The sequence below is a fragment of the Osmia bicornis genome, chromosome 10, assembly GCF_907164935.1.
Source record: "Osmia bicornis bicornis chromosome 10, iOsmBic2.1, whole genome shotgun sequence".
Lineage (NCBI taxonomy): Eukaryota > Metazoa > Arthropoda > Insecta > Hymenoptera > Megachilidae > Osmia > Osmia bicornis.
In genome coordinates this window covers 9,033,231-9,051,397 of record NC_060225.1, presented here as the reverse complement: position 1 = coordinate 9,051,397, position 18,167 = coordinate 9,033,231, and the positions used below count along the sequence as shown (strand labels likewise).

The 18,167-nt window shown below is 42.0% G+C and overlaps 1 protein-coding gene across 5 annotated transcripts in view; it reads left to right on the top strand.

The window, feature by feature from the left end:
* Positions 1–18,167, top strand: part of LOC114880658 (thyrotroph embryonic factor) — a 37,356-nt gene that overhangs the window by 1,887 nt on the left and 17,302 nt on the right. Inside the window, exon 2 of one of the 5 annotated variants that reach the window (XM_029196917.2) lies at positions 3,021–3,050. The exons of 3 other annotated variants lie outside the window; for them this stretch is intronic. In XM_029196917.2, the coding sequence (XP_029052750.2) occupies positions 3,021–3,050 (30 nt within the window). Of the gene's footprint in view, positions 1–3,020; positions 3,051–9,153; positions 10,437–18,167 lie in introns of those variants that run through there. One more of the 5 variants, XM_029196914.2, reaches the window with a different exon arrangement.

Below are 18,167 nucleotides of genomic sequence, written 5' to 3'. Positions count from 1 at the left end.
CGCGTTTTGTAATTCTATTATTGCTCCAGTTGGAGATTATTCGCAACAGAGAACGCGTTGTTCGCAATTCTGAATAATCAGAAGACAGTAGCGGGGCAAGGTGGACGGTGTTACCGAATCCGTTTCACTTGCATGCATTCTATTATTTTTCTCCTATGGAAATTCGCGATAATCCTGTCGTTGAAATAAACAGCAACGTCCATCACGCGGAGTGGCGGTACACGAAAACCGTATCTAATCGTTTGCCATTTTCTCCTCTTTCTCCTTTATAGTTTCCTACCGATCTCTTATTCAAATCGCAGCCGAATCTTTTACCATCTCTTGGATAGAAAATAGCAAATTTTCAATTCAATATTTCCATAGCGCAAATAATAAGGATTTAAAGGATTAACCGTATAATGGTATCAATTTACGTCAACGCCATTGTCCATCGTTAAACGCGCAACAAAGCCGTTGAAAAATGGAGACAGGATGTTGACTAGAACCTTGAGCGAGCAAGAGAAAAAAAAAAAAAAAAATATGGAAAATTCCCATAGCGCCGGAAGTCGTCCGCCTCTCGTGTAGCTTCGCGTCCGTGTCGCAGGACACGCGAACCTTCGATCGCATAAATTCCTGCGGAAATTGCTTAAAAATTCATCGGCTCGATTAGTTCCAGCTTTTGTTCCACCTACGGTGAAACAATATTCTTCGGATCTTCGAAAGATCCTGCTAGATGGTTTCCCTCGCGAACGTGTCGCATCGTAATCAATCGAGGAGAGGATCCTGGCTGTTTGCATCGCTCAAGGACGCGTTCCGTCTCGTTGCCGAGGATAATGCAGCGTTTCAGGATAAAAGCGACCGGTCGGTGTTTATTTCTAAGCGGACGATCGTGTAGGATGCCGGAATAATCGATTTCCTCCTAGTTTTACTCCCACCTATTTGCGAAATTGTTATTGCGTTTTTCTGTTTCGACGTCGATCCCGTCGTTTCTATTTCCGCCAATTTTCTCGCAATTAGCGAAACCGAATTCGCAGGCAATTTTTTGCTAATTCGAAAATTATTTCGCGCCCCACCATTCTATAAGACGATTAGCGAATTTTCAAGTTGTTCGGCGAATAATGAACGATTTATGGAAAGAGAGCCTGGTGAGTCATCGCGCGAAATCCGCCGGAAGATCAGCTCGGCCCACACGTTCCGGCACGGCTCGCATGTGCATCTGCTTGGAGATGCAAGCAGATGCAAGCTGATGCACGCACCGATGCAGCTTCTCGGTGGACGTAGCCTGGCCAGAAGAGTGGAACCGCGATTTTCCTCGAACAACGACCTTTAATCCGGAATACCGTGTTCAACATTCATGCCTTTTACCTTGTTACATATTTATGAAGATCATCCGGTCGGCTTTGACCGACCCGTTCGATTAGATTCGCTAATTCGTCTCAAATTATTATTCCGGCCAGGTTGGCTTATTTTCGAAACGATTGCTTTAAAACATTTTCGAATTTTTTCAAATTCACCTCGCAAGTATTATTGAATAATAATAATAATTTTAAGGAATAATGAATCATAAATGCAGAAATCTTCTTCTATGTTCAATTATATTAAAATACCCTTCGCTAGGTAAATGATAATAATCATCGTGAGCGAACATTGAAAGCACAGTCATTTATTGGAAGCTGGTTGCAAAGGTGGGAAACGTAGGATAATTCATATTTACGATTAAACGCGAAATATTTGCCATGTTGCCAGGCACTGTAATTGCATCCTGACACTGAATAGATTTACGCTTTTGCTTGGATATACCGGCTTCTGCCAATGTCATTCTCTCTAATCACTCGATTCTAAATAATAATCATTTGGTGGTTCTTTTGATGGTCATTATGTTGCTGTTTCCCTTTGTTTATTCGTCGCGTTTTGTTTTAAATGTTTCACTTCACAAGACACTTGGAAATTCTGTCTGAAATAATTTCAACTCGTGTATAATTTTCTGCTGTAATTTTCCTAGTCTAATTAGTTGGGAGTTTTCCATGACGGAAGCTACAGAATGATTTCATCAATATAAGAAGCTTACAGCAAAAATAAAACACCGAGTGCACCAGTTTTAGATACCGTTTATAAAGCCAGAATCTTACCTTAGTCATAATAATAATAATTGAATGGGTTAAGTGAAGAGCGGGACGAATTATGCATAGCGGCGAGGTCGAAGTGAAACAAAGCCCAATAAAAGTGGAGGAGGTCCAGGCTAAAGGAGCCAGCAACAAGTTGAACAGAGATGGGACACTAAGCGTGCCTCCCACTTGCGTATTATGCGAGAAGATACCCTATCTCTCGCGGGAGGAACATTTTCTCGGTTCTTTTTTTTTTATTCTATGGCACAAGCTGATCCCTGACCTCAGGCTGAGGATCTCGGCCCAAAGACCCTCCCTGCTTCGCCATACCGGGCCCACGCACCCAACGACCGAGGTCCTCTGTGCTTTTGCTCTCTTTCATACTTTGATTCGACTGGGCATATTAAAATTACCACCTACGTGCACTCCATTTCTTTGTTTTTTTATTTAGTTTTCATTTTTGGGTAGATAGGAATTGTTAGGAACAGACGGAGGAAGATTTAATTATTTTTCTTTTTGATCAGTTCAAATTTTCCCGCGCGAACGTTTGGTCCGCCACAGGCCTATATATACGAGGCACCCTTCCCTGGGTTGTCATTCGGCCCGCGGACGCCGAAGGGGAAGGATGGGCTGTTCCCAGGAGATCACCGTTTTTCCTGGGAAAGCTTTATTCGATCGCGAGTGTACTATAATGAAATAAGAAAAATAAAAAATGATAGTTTCGTTGATAGGTAACGAGCACTTTTCCATCCTCTCTTTCTTTGATCTTTCATTTTCTACAGCCTGATAATTTAACTCTCGTCAATCGAATTGTTTTTACGATGATCACGAATGATTTTTGCACTCTTTTTCTTTCTCTCTCTTTCTCTGTTTCTTTCTCTCTTTTTCATTTTCATACATGACGTTCACGCAATACTGTACTTGTATCGTTTTCAGGTGATCCTATGATAACATCCTCACTGAAGGGTAAGTGACAAACGACAGCTCATACCTTTTTTTTTCTTTTTTCTTTTCTTTGTTTTGCATCTTCTCCCTGTCTCCAAACACTCGAATGATCTAATACGAGGATCATCGTTTTTCCTGAATCTTCATCTACCTTTCTAGAACGAGGACAACTGTTGGACGTGGTCTCTCATTTGCATGAGTTTTTTCTTTAGTTTTCCCATTCACCCGCTTTACTCTCTTTCACACAAGCGCGTTTAGAAATTAGAGAAAAATATCGACGCGTTCTAATGCGAACGATAACGGTACATTTTTAATATTCTCTTTGTTCGTAATTAACGTAATAATTCTTCGCATCAGAACGATATCAATTAAAAAGAAAAAACAGGTAGTACAAGCTTAAGCACTTATTTCGTTAATTAGGTAGAGAATATTGATTAGGTACAGACGAGACCCTGATAGTATAATTAGTCATTAATAGATTTTTTTTGTGAAGCACGATTTTATAGAGTTTATTTTGTAGTTTAGTTGAATACTGACATATTTAATGAAATTCTTGTTTTAACTAACACGTGTGCCAGTGTGTTTTTTATATTTTCTGGAATGAAATATTCCATGATAATTTTCTACAGTCGTGTGATTTGAATTTTAAGGAAAGAATAGCATCGCGTGTTAACGTACTAGAAATTCAATTTTCTTTATTTATATATTAATTATAATATTCGGTTTGAAGACGGTTGTTTCAACGAGATCGAAGTTATCGTGGTGGCGGATGTAAACGGGATTTGCTGCTCTTGGCCGGACAAAAGCTGTTTAATATGTACATTAATTCACTGCGTTTCATCGTCAATAATTTATAAGTCTCGAAGCTATTAATTACGCATCTCGTACATGATCGCAAGTATGCCGAGAAGCTGTGGCGATTGGTTACGTGCTATTAGATTATAAGATGGGTCTACTGAACCTCTCTCCTCTTTAACGATCTTGAAAATTATTCTCGTTCACTTGATATTTGGATGTCAACTCTATCATTGATAATAATAATAATGCATCGAAAGGGCAAAGAGGACGATGAATTTTCCATTGAAAATCCGGAAGGCATAAACGAAGGCAATCGACGCTTCGTCGCGAAGATATCGAATGGCATGGATTACGCGTTAAAACGTCCTCTTGACGATCGCGATCGCATCGTACGATCGCTTTACTTATTTCCACGGCGTCGATCTCTTCTCGTTTCACCGACAACATCGACGTTCTTACATTTTATCCGGCAAGATGTGGCAATGCCGTGTTATGGCCTAGCTTGGCTGACGTTATGGAAGGATAATCCCATGCGGTCGACGTTTGGTCTCAGATTTCGCAGCGAGACCATAATCTGGTCTCGAGGGGAAACGGGGAGGTAACATGGACGCCAAGTTATTCCATCCCCCTCGCCACCACCTCGCCCATCGACCTGCTTAATTCCACAAAAATTTTCTAACGCTTAAGAAATTAAGGAGATAGGTAACGCGAAAGGATTAAAAGGAGGCGTCGAAGAAATACTCGTATCGTCCTTGTTTCAAATCATTCGAATTGTTATTCAGATATGTTAGCATTTGATTATTAGACGTTCTTCATCGAAATCATAGATAATCCCGAGGCAAAACTCGATGCCACATTCTTTGTATGCGCGAACAGTCCTGATGAAACGATCAAGTTTAATAAGGATCGAGAATACACGCTCCAATCGATACGCTGTTATTATTATCGAGTGTAATTATATGCCCGCGTTAACGAGCCGCCCCCCGTCTTAACGAGGAGGAAAATCGTTGAAATAACAGGGTGCGAGAGGAACGAGCCTCGGAGGCCGTGTCTGCACGGTGTCAGTCTGAAAAGATGCGTTTGCAGTGAAAACCGGTCGTTAAATTCCTATGATGTATTGTATCGTCCACTCTTTACACACCTTGGTATTTCTTTACAATTTTTATTTCCTTTCTTCACCTACTCGTGGCACGAGTTGCGATCGTTTTCGATCAATTTATAATGTTTCTGTAATAGAGAAAAAGGATAGCAGAATCGAGGGTGTAATTAGTCATAGCAGGTATTTGTTGCACTTTCTCCGAATCTTCATTCATCACTGTTTACCCGGGAAATTTCAAATCCGCGCCGCTTAAACTCCTTCCTTCGATCCAGCGTTCCCGCCGAGCGTGTTAAATCAGAAATTCCCTTCGAGATGAGTCAGCTTCTTCCGCGTTCGCCGCGATTTACGAATCCATCGTATCCTTCTCGTTCCACGATTCGCCAAAAGCTAGCTCGAGATATAATTGGCTCGATCGAAGAGGCGGTTAACGAAGGAAAATGCCACGATTGACCGATTTCCTTCCCTTTTCTTTTTCTTTTCAAAGGTCAAGAGATGGAGCTTCGTTAGCGAGATGGTGTCGCGAGACAGGCGAAACAATCAATTAATTTTTCCACGTAATCGCGGTCACACCAGTAATGGCCAGCCTCGTTACGCACTCTCGAGGTAAACTCGTTAGCGTTCGACTCGGAGTGGCTTATAATTATAATCAATCACCGTTGCACCGGTTCGAATATAAAAAAACATTCTACCGATCCGAGGGATGAATAAATTTATTATGTAATCGGTAGCACGGTTTTATCGGGTTGAAAATTATTTTTTGTTCGCCGATTACGCAACCGGCAATACCGTTCGATAGCGAGAAATGGTAATTGCAAAGACGACGTAAGTCTCGCCACCGATGTCTCGTTAAAGGGAACAACGGTGATCGAACCGCGCGATAATTCAACGATATTTTCTTTGTTCGATTATGGATTATTCAACGATCAATTATCGAAAGTCGGTCGCTTCGTAATCTCGCGATGCTGCGTTATCTTATGGTAATTAACGCGAATTTTCGGTCATTTAAATCGACCATTTTTATTTCAAACTATTTCTAATTCTACTTCAACCTTTACTCTCGTCGGCGTTCCCTTTCTCATCGAGGAATATTTATTCAAGAAAATCCAGCTAGCTGCTAGTCGACGTTTGATCGCGCGTTTCTTCGTTTTATTAGCCTAACTAACGATAGCACGTGCTCGTTTCGTTGTTCTTTAATTGTCAGGTGGCGGTAAAGCACACAGACGTTCTCTTTCGCGATTCGTTTATGTAGCAGCCTCGCGACAACATCTGCTCGTCAGCTGTGAAATTATTCAGACATGCATCGACTCGTTCGAGTGATGGTAATTTCGTTTAAGCCAGGAGGATTTTTTGGGAAAATTCAATTTACCGGAAACATTGTCAACTAGTTTAGAGAAGGTACTTCTATATTTAGAAAATATATCGGCTGTTCCACTTTCAGACAGCCGTGCCATAAATTGCTTTCTCTTTTGTCTCGACTGATATTTTCGGACTATCAATGGGACTCTCTGTCTCCTATCATTATCTTTATAGAATGAAATTACCTTCTTCTATGATAAAGAATCGTTTGTTCTTTTCTTTTTAAAAGAACCTTGCAAATGAAATTGCTATCATAAATATTTAACAAAAATTATTTAAAGTCTATTAGAATTTTTGCGAACGAAATGGTAATTTTATTCGTCAAATTTTTAACGAGTCTAATTTATTAGCTGTGTTAATCGTTTAAGATTGGGCCAAAGAGGTGAACACAACTTTCGGCAACTCACTTTCTCCTTATAGCAAAGTGTGCCCCTCCGTTCCCCTACCGTGATTCCGGAATCGCTTTGCCACTGGCCCGCCTTCTTTTTTCTTTTTCTCGTTTGAAAGGGCCATTCCGAAATTTTCGTTAAGTTGGCCACGAAATGGGACCACTTTCTTCCGGACACCCGTTAGACGAGTTCCACATCCTTCTTTCTTTTTTCGCACATGTTAGACGCTTCCATTTGCTGACCTCCAAATTAGCGAGGAATCTTTTTCTTTTTTAATTTAATTTCTTTTTTCAATTACATTCTCCACGATGAATGTTTCTGAATACAAGCGAAATTAACCTTCGATCTCACGATCGGACAAGTTGTTACGGTATCGAGAAAAAAAATTTGGTCCAATTTACTGGAGATCTCGCGTCTGATGCCAACTTGATTACGAAATATCGAGATCGTGTTGTAGTAAATCAGTCGAACAACTCGCCTCTTCTTTCTCCTCGCTCATGATACCGGGAGTGAAAGGAAGCTGCAGGATCAACAGGTTGTCTCGATTCCCATTTCGTGTAGCATCGTTAGATTGTAGCAACAGTTTAACCTTTAGCCGGGAAACGAAAGCGTCTTTGCCTCGCATCGAGATCTCCGGCCTGCTTGAAAATAAACCGACACCTTGTTAACATCATCCATCATTACCTTAATACAATTATCAAATTGATACGTTTCACGACTCGTTCGCGATCGAGGCAATTTTACGTTTCGATCGTTTGGTCGTGGAAAATTTTTTCTCGAAATTCTTCGGGCACCGATGATTCACCGAGTTAATTAGTGTAATTAGTGTTCCGAGAAATCGCCTCTGTTTGCACTTATATCGTTATTTGTCTTCGAAATCTGAAATTTCTGAAGGAACTTTGTTGCTATTCTCTAATTACCTTCTTTCTCTGAATCCAAATGATTCTAACACAGTGAGAATTAAATAAATCCGAGGTAGGGATAAAAATATAGGACATGTACGGAGAAGAATAAGGAAGATGAAAGTCGAGGGTAGAGGAAAAAAGGAAGGAACGAGAGGAGGAGAAAGGAATCCTTCCGTGACCCGTACGGAGTTGCTGCCTCCTTGTGGTTTCCGCGTTCACACAACAGGCATCGCGTTTTACGGTACGGGACCGGTTCACGGTGATTCAGAACTTTATGCCTGTTCCAGCAGAATTAACGTCGGTGTCTTCCCTCCTCCGTTGCTTTTTTTCCCTTTCTCCGGCGAGTAGCCAGGGAGCTAAAGCAAGAGAAAGGTCGTCGATGAGAATGAAAATGAAACGGGAACTCTTGCAAGCCATCCTCGATTTGAATAAATCGTACTCCAATCCGATACATCGTTTGAAAATCGATACATCGATTCAGTTCAAAATACAAATTTAAATTTTAAGCAATTTTCTTTGATTGGAATTGGGTTCGATTTTCGCGGTAGAGACGTTGATAGAAGGCAAAAGCTGAGTTAGAATCTTTCTCGAGGAACAGCTCGGAACTCTCTCTGCCCCACTCGAAGTAACCCTCGTCCCCTCTTTCCAGCCAGCGTCGCGGTATTTCGCCACTTTCGATTTTACACGGCGAGTAGGCTCGCTCCGTTACCGTTAATTTCATGGATCGGTCACGATCGAACCACGCACCAGGAAGTGGGTCGATCCGGCGTAGAAAACGAGGACGAGTCCGTAACGTCGCTCCTCTAGATCTATCCACGGCAACTGTGTCTCGTTCCAAATCTCCCTATTTCACTTTTCCCACGAAACGGAGAGTCTTATCACGATTCGTTTGGTAAATTTAAAAAGAAAAATTGATAAGTCTTCGTTCGCGCGTCAGCGAAATTAGTCGGAAGACCTAAAAATAGGAATGGAGAGAAACAGGCGGGCCGAATAGGACGCGGTGATAGCGTAAGAAGCTATCAGGGGTTTCACCGTCTCCAACGTGGAAGCCCTTTCGCACCTCTGAAAATCGAAGCCGATTGCTGCCCGGCCCGTCTCCACCCCTCGAACGAGGAGTAAAATTAGAAACGACCGACCGCACGTCGAAACTACCCGAATTAAGGGGATGAAGAAGGGTAGCGGTGTAAACCGAAGGAAAAAGCGAGATACCCTGCTTACGATATAGGAAGCGAAGAAGCGGTAGAATGTTGCGTTACACGCGTAATACTCTTCGAAGTTGAAGAACGGAGTAGGGGTTGCAATGGGTGGGGGTGGAGGCGGGTAAACGCGGATGTTTGGTGAACGCGAAAGAGACGGTTCGCGAGTATCGCGGAGGTGGAGAGAGCAGATATACGGTTGTTATAGCGAGGGAAACGATTGAAAACGAGTAGGGAGACACTGTGGAGTGTCAGAGAGAGGGAATAACGAGAAGGAGAGGGAAGGAGAGAGAAAGAGAGAGGAGCTAGTGGTACGAACAGAACGGAGTTACGTTCGCGACTTCAGTGTCTTTCCGGACGCCACAGGTTCCAGGCACGCACCAATTTTTTCTCCCTCTTTTCCCCTCTTTTTTTTTTCTCTATCTACCTGTCCATCGTCACTCTTCTTTCCAATCGCTCCCTCCACCATTCTCAACCCCCTTTTTTTTATCGTCCTCTTTCTCCAACTCCTCCCTCCTCCAACGTTCCAGTGTTCCTGGCTCCGGTGCTGCTAGCCCTTCCTCGTGCTGTCTCTCCTGTTCGGAACTCGCTTTCAGGACGACGTCGTCGAGGCGCGTGATCGTTTTATCCCCCACCGTGTGGAAGGCGGTTAAGGGAACCAATCGGAGCACCGCTTCCGGCAACGGTGGACGGCCCAATGGGCGAACACCGACGACGGATAGACGCTGACGATCTGGCGGATTTTGACAGTCGACACACGACCACGGTATCGTGCTGCTCTTCTTCGACGCGTGTCCACCTCTGCGCATCAGGTCCCCGCGGACTGAACAGCCGGGCCATCGTTTAACATCCGTGTCGTCGTCGTCGTCGTCGTCGTCGTCGTCGTTTGTTGTGCCTCTCAAAGGATCGTCCTTTATATCATTCGTCCGAGACACTCTGTTTATCTGGTGTGAAAAAGAAACTCTGTCGAGTTGGTTGATCGTTCAGCTAACTGGTGATCATCTGGGAAGAGAGAGAGAGAGAGAGAGAGGAAGGAGTCAGAGTTTAGGTGTCCCAGTGTCGACCAGATTCACCATTGAACCTTCCGGTGTTGCTCCAAGGGATTCTTGCCCCGAGATCAACTTTCTCGCCTCATCCTCCGACTCTCTCCCTCTCTTCCGGCTTGCTCGTGACAAAGTGTTCCTCGCGGTGTGTCAGCGCGAAACGACGCTCGTGGATAAGAATCTGCGGATGCGGAGCCGCTGAAACAGTGGCGAGAATTTAGCCTCGGTTGGTGTTCACCTCTCGGAGACTGATCGAGGGAGAAAGTGAAAGTTAGCTGGGATAGAAGAGATAAATGCACGCGTGAAGGAAACCGATGAGCTGCGCTATGGAGTACCAACAATTGGCGCCACCGCCGGTACCAAGCGTGTTGCACCAAGCGCACCACCATCAACAGCAACAGCAACAGCAGCACCAACAAACGGTGCAACCAGCCCATCCTCACATTGTGGTCGCGCCGGCGCACCAACAACAACCCCAACAACCACCACCCCCGCAGTTACCGCCCACGTCGCACGGGCACCAGGTCCACGCGCCACTTCCGCCTATCCACGACGACAGCACCAGCTCGCGTTGGACGCAGTATCAACATCTATGGAGACAGCATCATGTCTACGTAAATGGTAGGACTTTCGATCGATCCCATGGACGGAGATACTTTTAGGCTTCAATTTAGGTTGAATTCATTTCCAGAATGGACATTTTTTTTTTTTTTTTTACGTGGGGGAAATCTTCGAAAGACGCTCCTAGCCCCCCTGGGGAGGGGCCGGATTTTTACCAGCTAAAACCCCCTCTTGCGAACAGAATGGAACCCCCTGCGAAGTAGGGCCTTATCCGGCACTGGTAATTGTTTTTCTTGTAAGAAGAACAAGATCGACTTTTATTTGTAGCAAAATGACTATATTTTGCAACGCTTGCGTCACTGACTCACACGGTATATTAACATTGACATGAATATTGATAAGTCAGCTACCATGGTCAGCGTTGATCGACGCTGGTAATTGAATAATTAAGAAAAGTAAAGATTGCCATCAGGCTTCCGGGTTCGTTAAATCGTCAGGTGTTTATTGAAACATTGACACGGTATATGGAGGGAAATCTGGTTATTAGAAAGCGGAAGGAGAGAAGAATCGGTGATAAAACAAGAGAGTAAAGTGGAAACGCCCACCTGTTGCTTGCATCAGGTTGCCTACATTTTATCCGTAATTATCTGGCGTGATCTAACTATCGACTTAGATCATACCTACGTGACTTTCTCCATTACATTTTTCCTTCTGCTTATTTTTCATTTCAATTATCCAATTCTCTGTTATCGAGTCGATTGTTTCATTGTGCCACAATTCATACCTTTTTCCCTTGGGGAACTTTGGGGAAAATTGATTAAAAGGTTGAAAATTGCTGATCCAGGGCACGAGTTATCCAGCTGGTTCTCGAGCTTTTATTTATATTGCGTCGAGAAAGTAATTTATTGGCTACGTCGATCCGAGTTAACGGGTTCGAACATGGAGCGTGAATGAATCATAGGCGTTCGTATGCAAACGTGTGAATTCACCTATGCCCACCTATCCTACTTGCCACGGAATCGACTCAAGGCTATTAACATTTGCATCCTCCCACGTTTTCCACTTGTCAGTCTCCTCTTTCTGTCTATCGTTCGACCAGAAATGTAGGAAACTCTTTAAAGAAGCGTAGAAAAATGAATGATGTTATTCGTCTTGTTTAAGAAAAACAGGGTGGTCTCTTTTTGCTTCTTCTCAGGGAATAGTTGTAGGAATGTCTATCGTAGACACGCGATACTACGATTAATTTCGAGGTCTATTAAGCGAGCGAGCGAGATGCACACGCTAGCTTCTCGAAGCTGTTAACGCGTTAAAAATAACAGAGGTCTGAAAGTTCCTACAGCCTGTTGCTACCAATTGCACGAGGACCATGCCTCTGCATTGTTTTTTTTTTCAGAGGTGTCTTAATTGTAATTAGGGACGAAATTAGTCGTAAAATCGTGTTGTGTAACGAGAGGATGGTTGATTAAAAAATGTGTTTATTTCGGGGAATGACACGATCCCGTGTCCGGATTCGTCATTGTTCAACGAGAACGTCAAAGTGCAGGATGGGCGGACCATCCCTAGGCATTGTGCCCTTCAAAGCGTTTTCATCCCATTGTGTCCGACGACAATTCGACGCGCACACCCGAGCGCACTTGCAATCAGCTTGCGAGGTCGTTTAGCGTTTAGAACGGACCCGTAAAGTTACCAGGGACGGACGTGGAGAGATATGAAAAGTGGCTCCCTTCAGATTTTGGGCCTAATTCGATCGAACTAGGATAATCGTATTAAAATTATAGAAAAATTAAGAGAAAATGTTTGAAAATCTAATTTCAGACTGGATCCTCCATCGTGTCTGATTTAGAGAATGTCTATCGAATCATCCACGATTTCAACTCGAACGATATCTGTCATGAATCGAGGTCACAGGTCGTCCTCCACTTTGCGTCACCAGACTGTTAGTATTCTTGATATTAATTTCTATCGACGCGTAGCGATTGTATCCTTAAACTTCTCACCTGTCTCGTGTCTCGAAACGTGTTCCACCCCGTCGCAACACTTTTCATCCTCCTCATCTAAAATTTTCCGTTTATCATTTTCCCAGATATTTTGAAATATCTCCAATTTTCTACGTCACCTACTTATCAATATTTACTGTTTCTTTCACGCACTGATTTTTTATTCTTAATAAGAAAAAGTTAAGTGCAATATGCAAATTGCAATTCGATACAAGTATCGCTGGGGTCACTTTCAGGCATTCGATACCGACTTTACGACTGCAACTGATTTATAGTTCCATAAGAAAATTTCCTTGAATTTGCCTGTCATTTTCTACGCACGATGCAATCAGACTCGTTAGTCTTATGGAAAATTATGATCGTTTATTTAGTATCAATTGGTAGGAGAGACAATTTGCCTCTACGCTTTTCTATTGTTTTCAATTGGTCTTGATCATTTTTACTCCGACAATCGAAGAATTCGTCTGATAATTTTATTAATAAAAAAAAAAAAAGAAAGAGAAACGCGGTTGCATTTTTCTATTCTACACGCACATTGTCTATGTGTGTGTCGGAGCGAGTTAACGTTTGCAGAAGACCGTGGCACATTGGCCGTCACCTGACCTTCTCGAAGGCCGTGCTTTAATCCCGAGCCTAAACGAAGCCTTAAGAAATCAGTGTACGTATCTTTCGATGGTGCACCGAGTGTACTCGCGTTACGTGTGTGCGCGCGTTTATGCGTTTCGCTGCACCACGGTGCACACGTGTCGCTCGCGAGGGCTAGTTAACGGCACCCACACCCGCCTTCCGATACCCGCGTTAAAGTTTCACGTTTCAGGGTCACACTTTTCCTTACCACCGTGTCTGATCGGAATTTTAAATGGTTCTCGTCTGTAAAAGAAAGGCCGAACTCTGTTGGAGAAAAATAAACTAAAATTCGCCTTCTCTTTTTTTTACGTTCAATTAACGCCGGATTATCAAGCTTCGCTGTATAACTAACGCGCGTACGAGTATTGACAATCGCGTCGCGTTTGTGTTGGTACACGTGCATGGCCGCGCAACATCACAGAACGGTAATTATTGCATACAGAAGAGGGAGAGGAGGGAGTCGAGCGACAAACACACAGCGTGCTTTATTCCGTGTTTTATAGAAACGTTTCTTCGTATAATTACCGGCCATGAAATTGCATTAATACGTTGACTGCCACGGAGTCACGAATTTTCTTTAAACGAATTCAAATTTTCGCGCGCGGATTTTCGTACGCGGGGTGGTGGTCCGCCACGGGTCTATATATATAGGGCCTCCCTCGCTAGATTGTCAGTCTCCTCGGGACCGCCCGAGGGGAAGGATGGGTCCCGTGACACCGTTTCCCCGGAGAAACTAATTTAAACCTCAAATTTGCAAATTAACTATTTATATTTTTAAAAGGAAAAATGATTGCCTCTATTTTGATCAGCGTATTTCCAATGTTGGAAACAGAAATAGGATGATAGAAGAAAGGAGGATGGGTGGGGGGAAGCTTGCATACAGAATAAACAGCAGTGCATCACGCGTGCATCCACGTGCTCGCGCATCGAGGGAAGCTGATCCGCGAAATTGGATTTTCTTCGAACGGATCGATCGATAAAAAATGATTACTCTGGAGATTTTCTGCCGTTCCTCGCTCTTTCTCTTTCTATTCGTCAATGCTACTCTAAAATCAGAATTTCTCTACCAGTTTTGGCATAGATTTCTAGTTTTCCTGTTGCAATTATGCGAGGGAACGACACTCTCGCGATTAGGAAACTGAAATTCAAGGTCTGAAGCGGGTCCAAACGCCACAGTCAAGGTGCAAAGTGACCAGGAGAAAGCTTTTAGAAATCGAGCAGAGCGTATCAACTCCCTCTTACCTTTGAAATAATAAATTTGCAATTCATTTTTTCACTCGCTAAGAAATTAAACACTTGTTTCTCTTTCTTTTCAGGTAAGCAGCACACATAATGAAATAACCCAGTCTTACTTACATGTAGAATACTTCTGGTGTGTTTGTATGTAAGTAGAACTTTCTTTCCTTTATCCTGACTAACGATTCCTCCAAATCTTTTCTGTCTATCAATTTTCGGAATTACTTTGATGAAATTTTTGAAAGTGTGATAATTAATGGGAATGAAAGACGTTGGAACAAATGGTCGAAGAGGAAATCTGCAGCTCGGTTGTTGTGTGTTAGAGGGCCGGTTTTAAGGTTGATAGAACTACCGCGACATAAATAGGCAGTTAATGTTATCGAACGACCCGACTGCACGATAACGTCGGCCTCCTCGTCAACCTCCACGATAAACTTTTCACTCCTTCCCAATGCTATCAGGAACAAAGATTTTTACTCCTGCTAATTAAACTTATTTTCACTGCGGAAGGAAATTCGGTGCTCACCTTAGGTCATCATTTTCGGTTCAATCTTTTCACTTGACCTCGCGCTTTTTGCAAACGTTCTCTCAATTTTATCTTTAATCAGAACCAGGAAAAGATGATTATTTTTCAATCTATTTAAAAACATTTATTTTATCCTCTGCGATATTATGTCTAGAATCAGTCTATTTTACATGTGCTTGGAAAATCATTTCGCTATTTCCATTAACGTCTGACCATTTTTATAAATAAAACAGCGGTCTAAAATTACAAGATTCATTGGATAAAATACGCAGCTATCGGAGTGTTAAAAATAATTATTAAATATCATCAGAAAAAAAAAAAAAAAAATCGGAATTCTCTGTTTGTCCAAAGATAATTCCCTCTCAGAAAAATGATGTTTCGGAAAGATAGATTTGAAAACTCGTTTCATAATTACACGTTGCTTCTACTTCCTGTTGTTTGGAAATTTTCTGCAACGACAGGAAGGAAAGAAAAAAAAAAATCTTCCATTTGTGTGTAACTTTGAAATCGAACCTGTGTCGTGACCTTGGCAAGAGGTTACGATGAATTAATGTCAAGGTCGTGGTGATTACGTAATCATCATAACCCCTTGAGCGTTGCAACGCTCCACGATAAGCGCATTTTTTCTTCTTCTTCCACGGGATTATCGGTTTCAGCTGATCACGCTGTTAGTAGCATGTTTCGCGAAGTAATTAAATCGATGGCAGCAGATGTTTCATTGTTTCGTAAATTCTTCCGATGATTTTCTGGATGAAACGCGAGGTTCAAGAAATATAATTTATCGCTATCGAAACATCGTTGACCATGAATGAAAACGACTACAAGTATTTTCGCTTTGTTCCATGAATATTACATATGAATATGCGAGAAAATTATTCAAATTAATCCCACTGTACAGTCCTATCTATATATTATTTTTAACGCGTTCAAAAATATGAAAATTCTGGAAAATATCGGGAAATGGATGGAAAATAAAAAGGAAGGAACGGACAACGGTTTCCCGAGGATACCGTAACGAAGAGTTACGTGTAAAAGTAAATCCCGAGTGCAACGTCCGCCGGCAATTTCACTTTCCTTACGACGAAAGGAAAGAAACTGTGTATCTCCAAGTCCCACTTGGCTGCTCGTAAAAACACGAGCAAGACTAATGTGCACACCGTTCTGCATTCGCAATCGACGCACCTCTTTTTAACAAACTAAATTCCATCCTACGGAAATATTTTCTCTATATTCGAATAAAATGAAATTTTCTAACAGTCGGTTTATTATTCTTTCCGTATCGAGGCTGGTGTGCATCGAATGGGTCAACAAGGCCGCCTTTCGATGTCGACCCAGTTCTTTTTTTTTCTTTCTTTAATTTCAATTGTCACGTCCAGTACTATGACTAATTGATTCGAGATCCGCGGTGCGATTAATCGTTCGAAGCGTTAAATTGTAGAACTCTGGGGAGAATTCTGAAATAATTTTTAATTACTCGATATGAAATCGAATGGAAGCCACTTGTTTCATCTCGACGCATCGATATTATTCACCTTTTTCTCAGCAGTGACGTCTAGATTTGTTTCTATAAAAAGAGTTCGTCACGACAGACAGATAGTAATTATTATTCTTTAAAGCTTCCTATTTTTTCGATCTCTTCTGTTAGATTGATACGTGCAAATTTTTTTCTCTAATTAGAGCTCTTGCATAGATGAATTAGAATTCATTTATCTATCCTTATCGATGAATAATTAAATTTCTATAATTCGTATCAATTATCCAAGGTGTTTCATTACCGGGCCTGATGAAAATATCCAGTTTCCAGGGAATAATTATTTCATCGTTCGTTGTTGAATCACGGTATCGTTCATTGCTCGGGTACACGCCTTATATAATCGAGTGTCGCGAGAAAGTCTAGGATTTTTGCGATCGCGGTTCGCTTTCCAGACCGTGTTCGGGATCCAGTGGAAATGAAAAGAAAATGAAAAAAGGAGAAAAGAAACGCGGATAAAGGAGAAGGATAAAGAATGAAACGAAGCGTTGGAAAAATTGCACGTAGCAAAACTTCCTGTAACGTAAGAAACGACAACCGGTTCTAGACCGTGGCGGATGTTAAAAGGTGTGTACATATAGGTGATTATGACGACGTTGGCGAACAGAGAGATAAAAAAAAAGAAAGAAAAAATAAAAATAGAAAAATCGCAGCGACTCTAGGAATGTAGGATCGTAATTCTCGGATCTTGTCTCGAAATGTTAATCAACGAAGGAAATTTTGCAAAATTTTAATAACAATATTTGTCGGTTGGATGCGTTTCCCTTTCGACAAAGATACACGATCAGACTAGGAAGTGTCGCGTCACGCAACTTTCACTTTCACCGAAATAACGAGGACGCGCGCACGACGATTCTCTACGTGTTTGGTCGTATCTTTTTTATACGAGGATAAATATAAAAATCCTCTCCCACACTTGTTCGAGTTTCGTGTTCCCCAGAGTGTGTACAGAGTCTCTGCGGATACCCCCTTTCTCTTTTCGGCGCCCTTTTTATTCTTTCTCCTCCCACCTTCCCTGTTTTTCTTAGCCTCTTTCGAAAGGAGAAATTCGACTGGCGACCCGAATAAACCAACGAACTGCTCAACGAAACGCGTTCGATTCGCTCGAATTTCGTCTTAAAATTTATCTTAATAAACGTCGATCGATTCGAGACGGTAAATCAAGGATAAATCAACAATTGATTGGCAGTGTCGCGAATGTCACTATCGGGAATATATGTATCTGATTTATGACGCGACTCGTGGAAACTAGTTTTTGATTAGACGGTTCGAATACCTTTATTTTTATCCGATACCAATCCAGATGAGACCTGTCCCGCGAGATTAAATGTCACACTAATGTTACGCCTCCAGGTTTCTCTGCAGGTGCCAGTTAATTTCCTCTAAAAAAAATAGAAAGAAAATCCTCGTATCAATATTTTTTAAAAACTTCCTAATCAATCTCTAATTACCTATTCACTATTGATAATTTTCCAGATTTTCTATAGACAGTAATACTCCTGTTCTTTAAAATTTCAGTCTCTATCGCGAAACAAAACTAAAGTAACGTTGATTTATTAGTCAACTGAAACTAGTAAAATGAGGATTTCCTCAACGCAGCCAGGTAGGCAGCAACACTTCCTGCATATCAGGATCGAGTTTCGATTTCATTATTTTTATTCTATCGTTGTCTCTATTTACAAGAACGTTACCAAGCACCTTCAGCTTTCTAAATCGTAACATTAACGTCATCAAAAGTCTGTAATTATAATTGATCGAAGATGATATTTCGGTGAATGGACGAGTATTCTGGTGCACACGTGCCAACTGTCTAATTACATTCCCATGACGATATTTCTCGTCTGTTATCTGGCCCCGGCGCTCAATCGGCTATA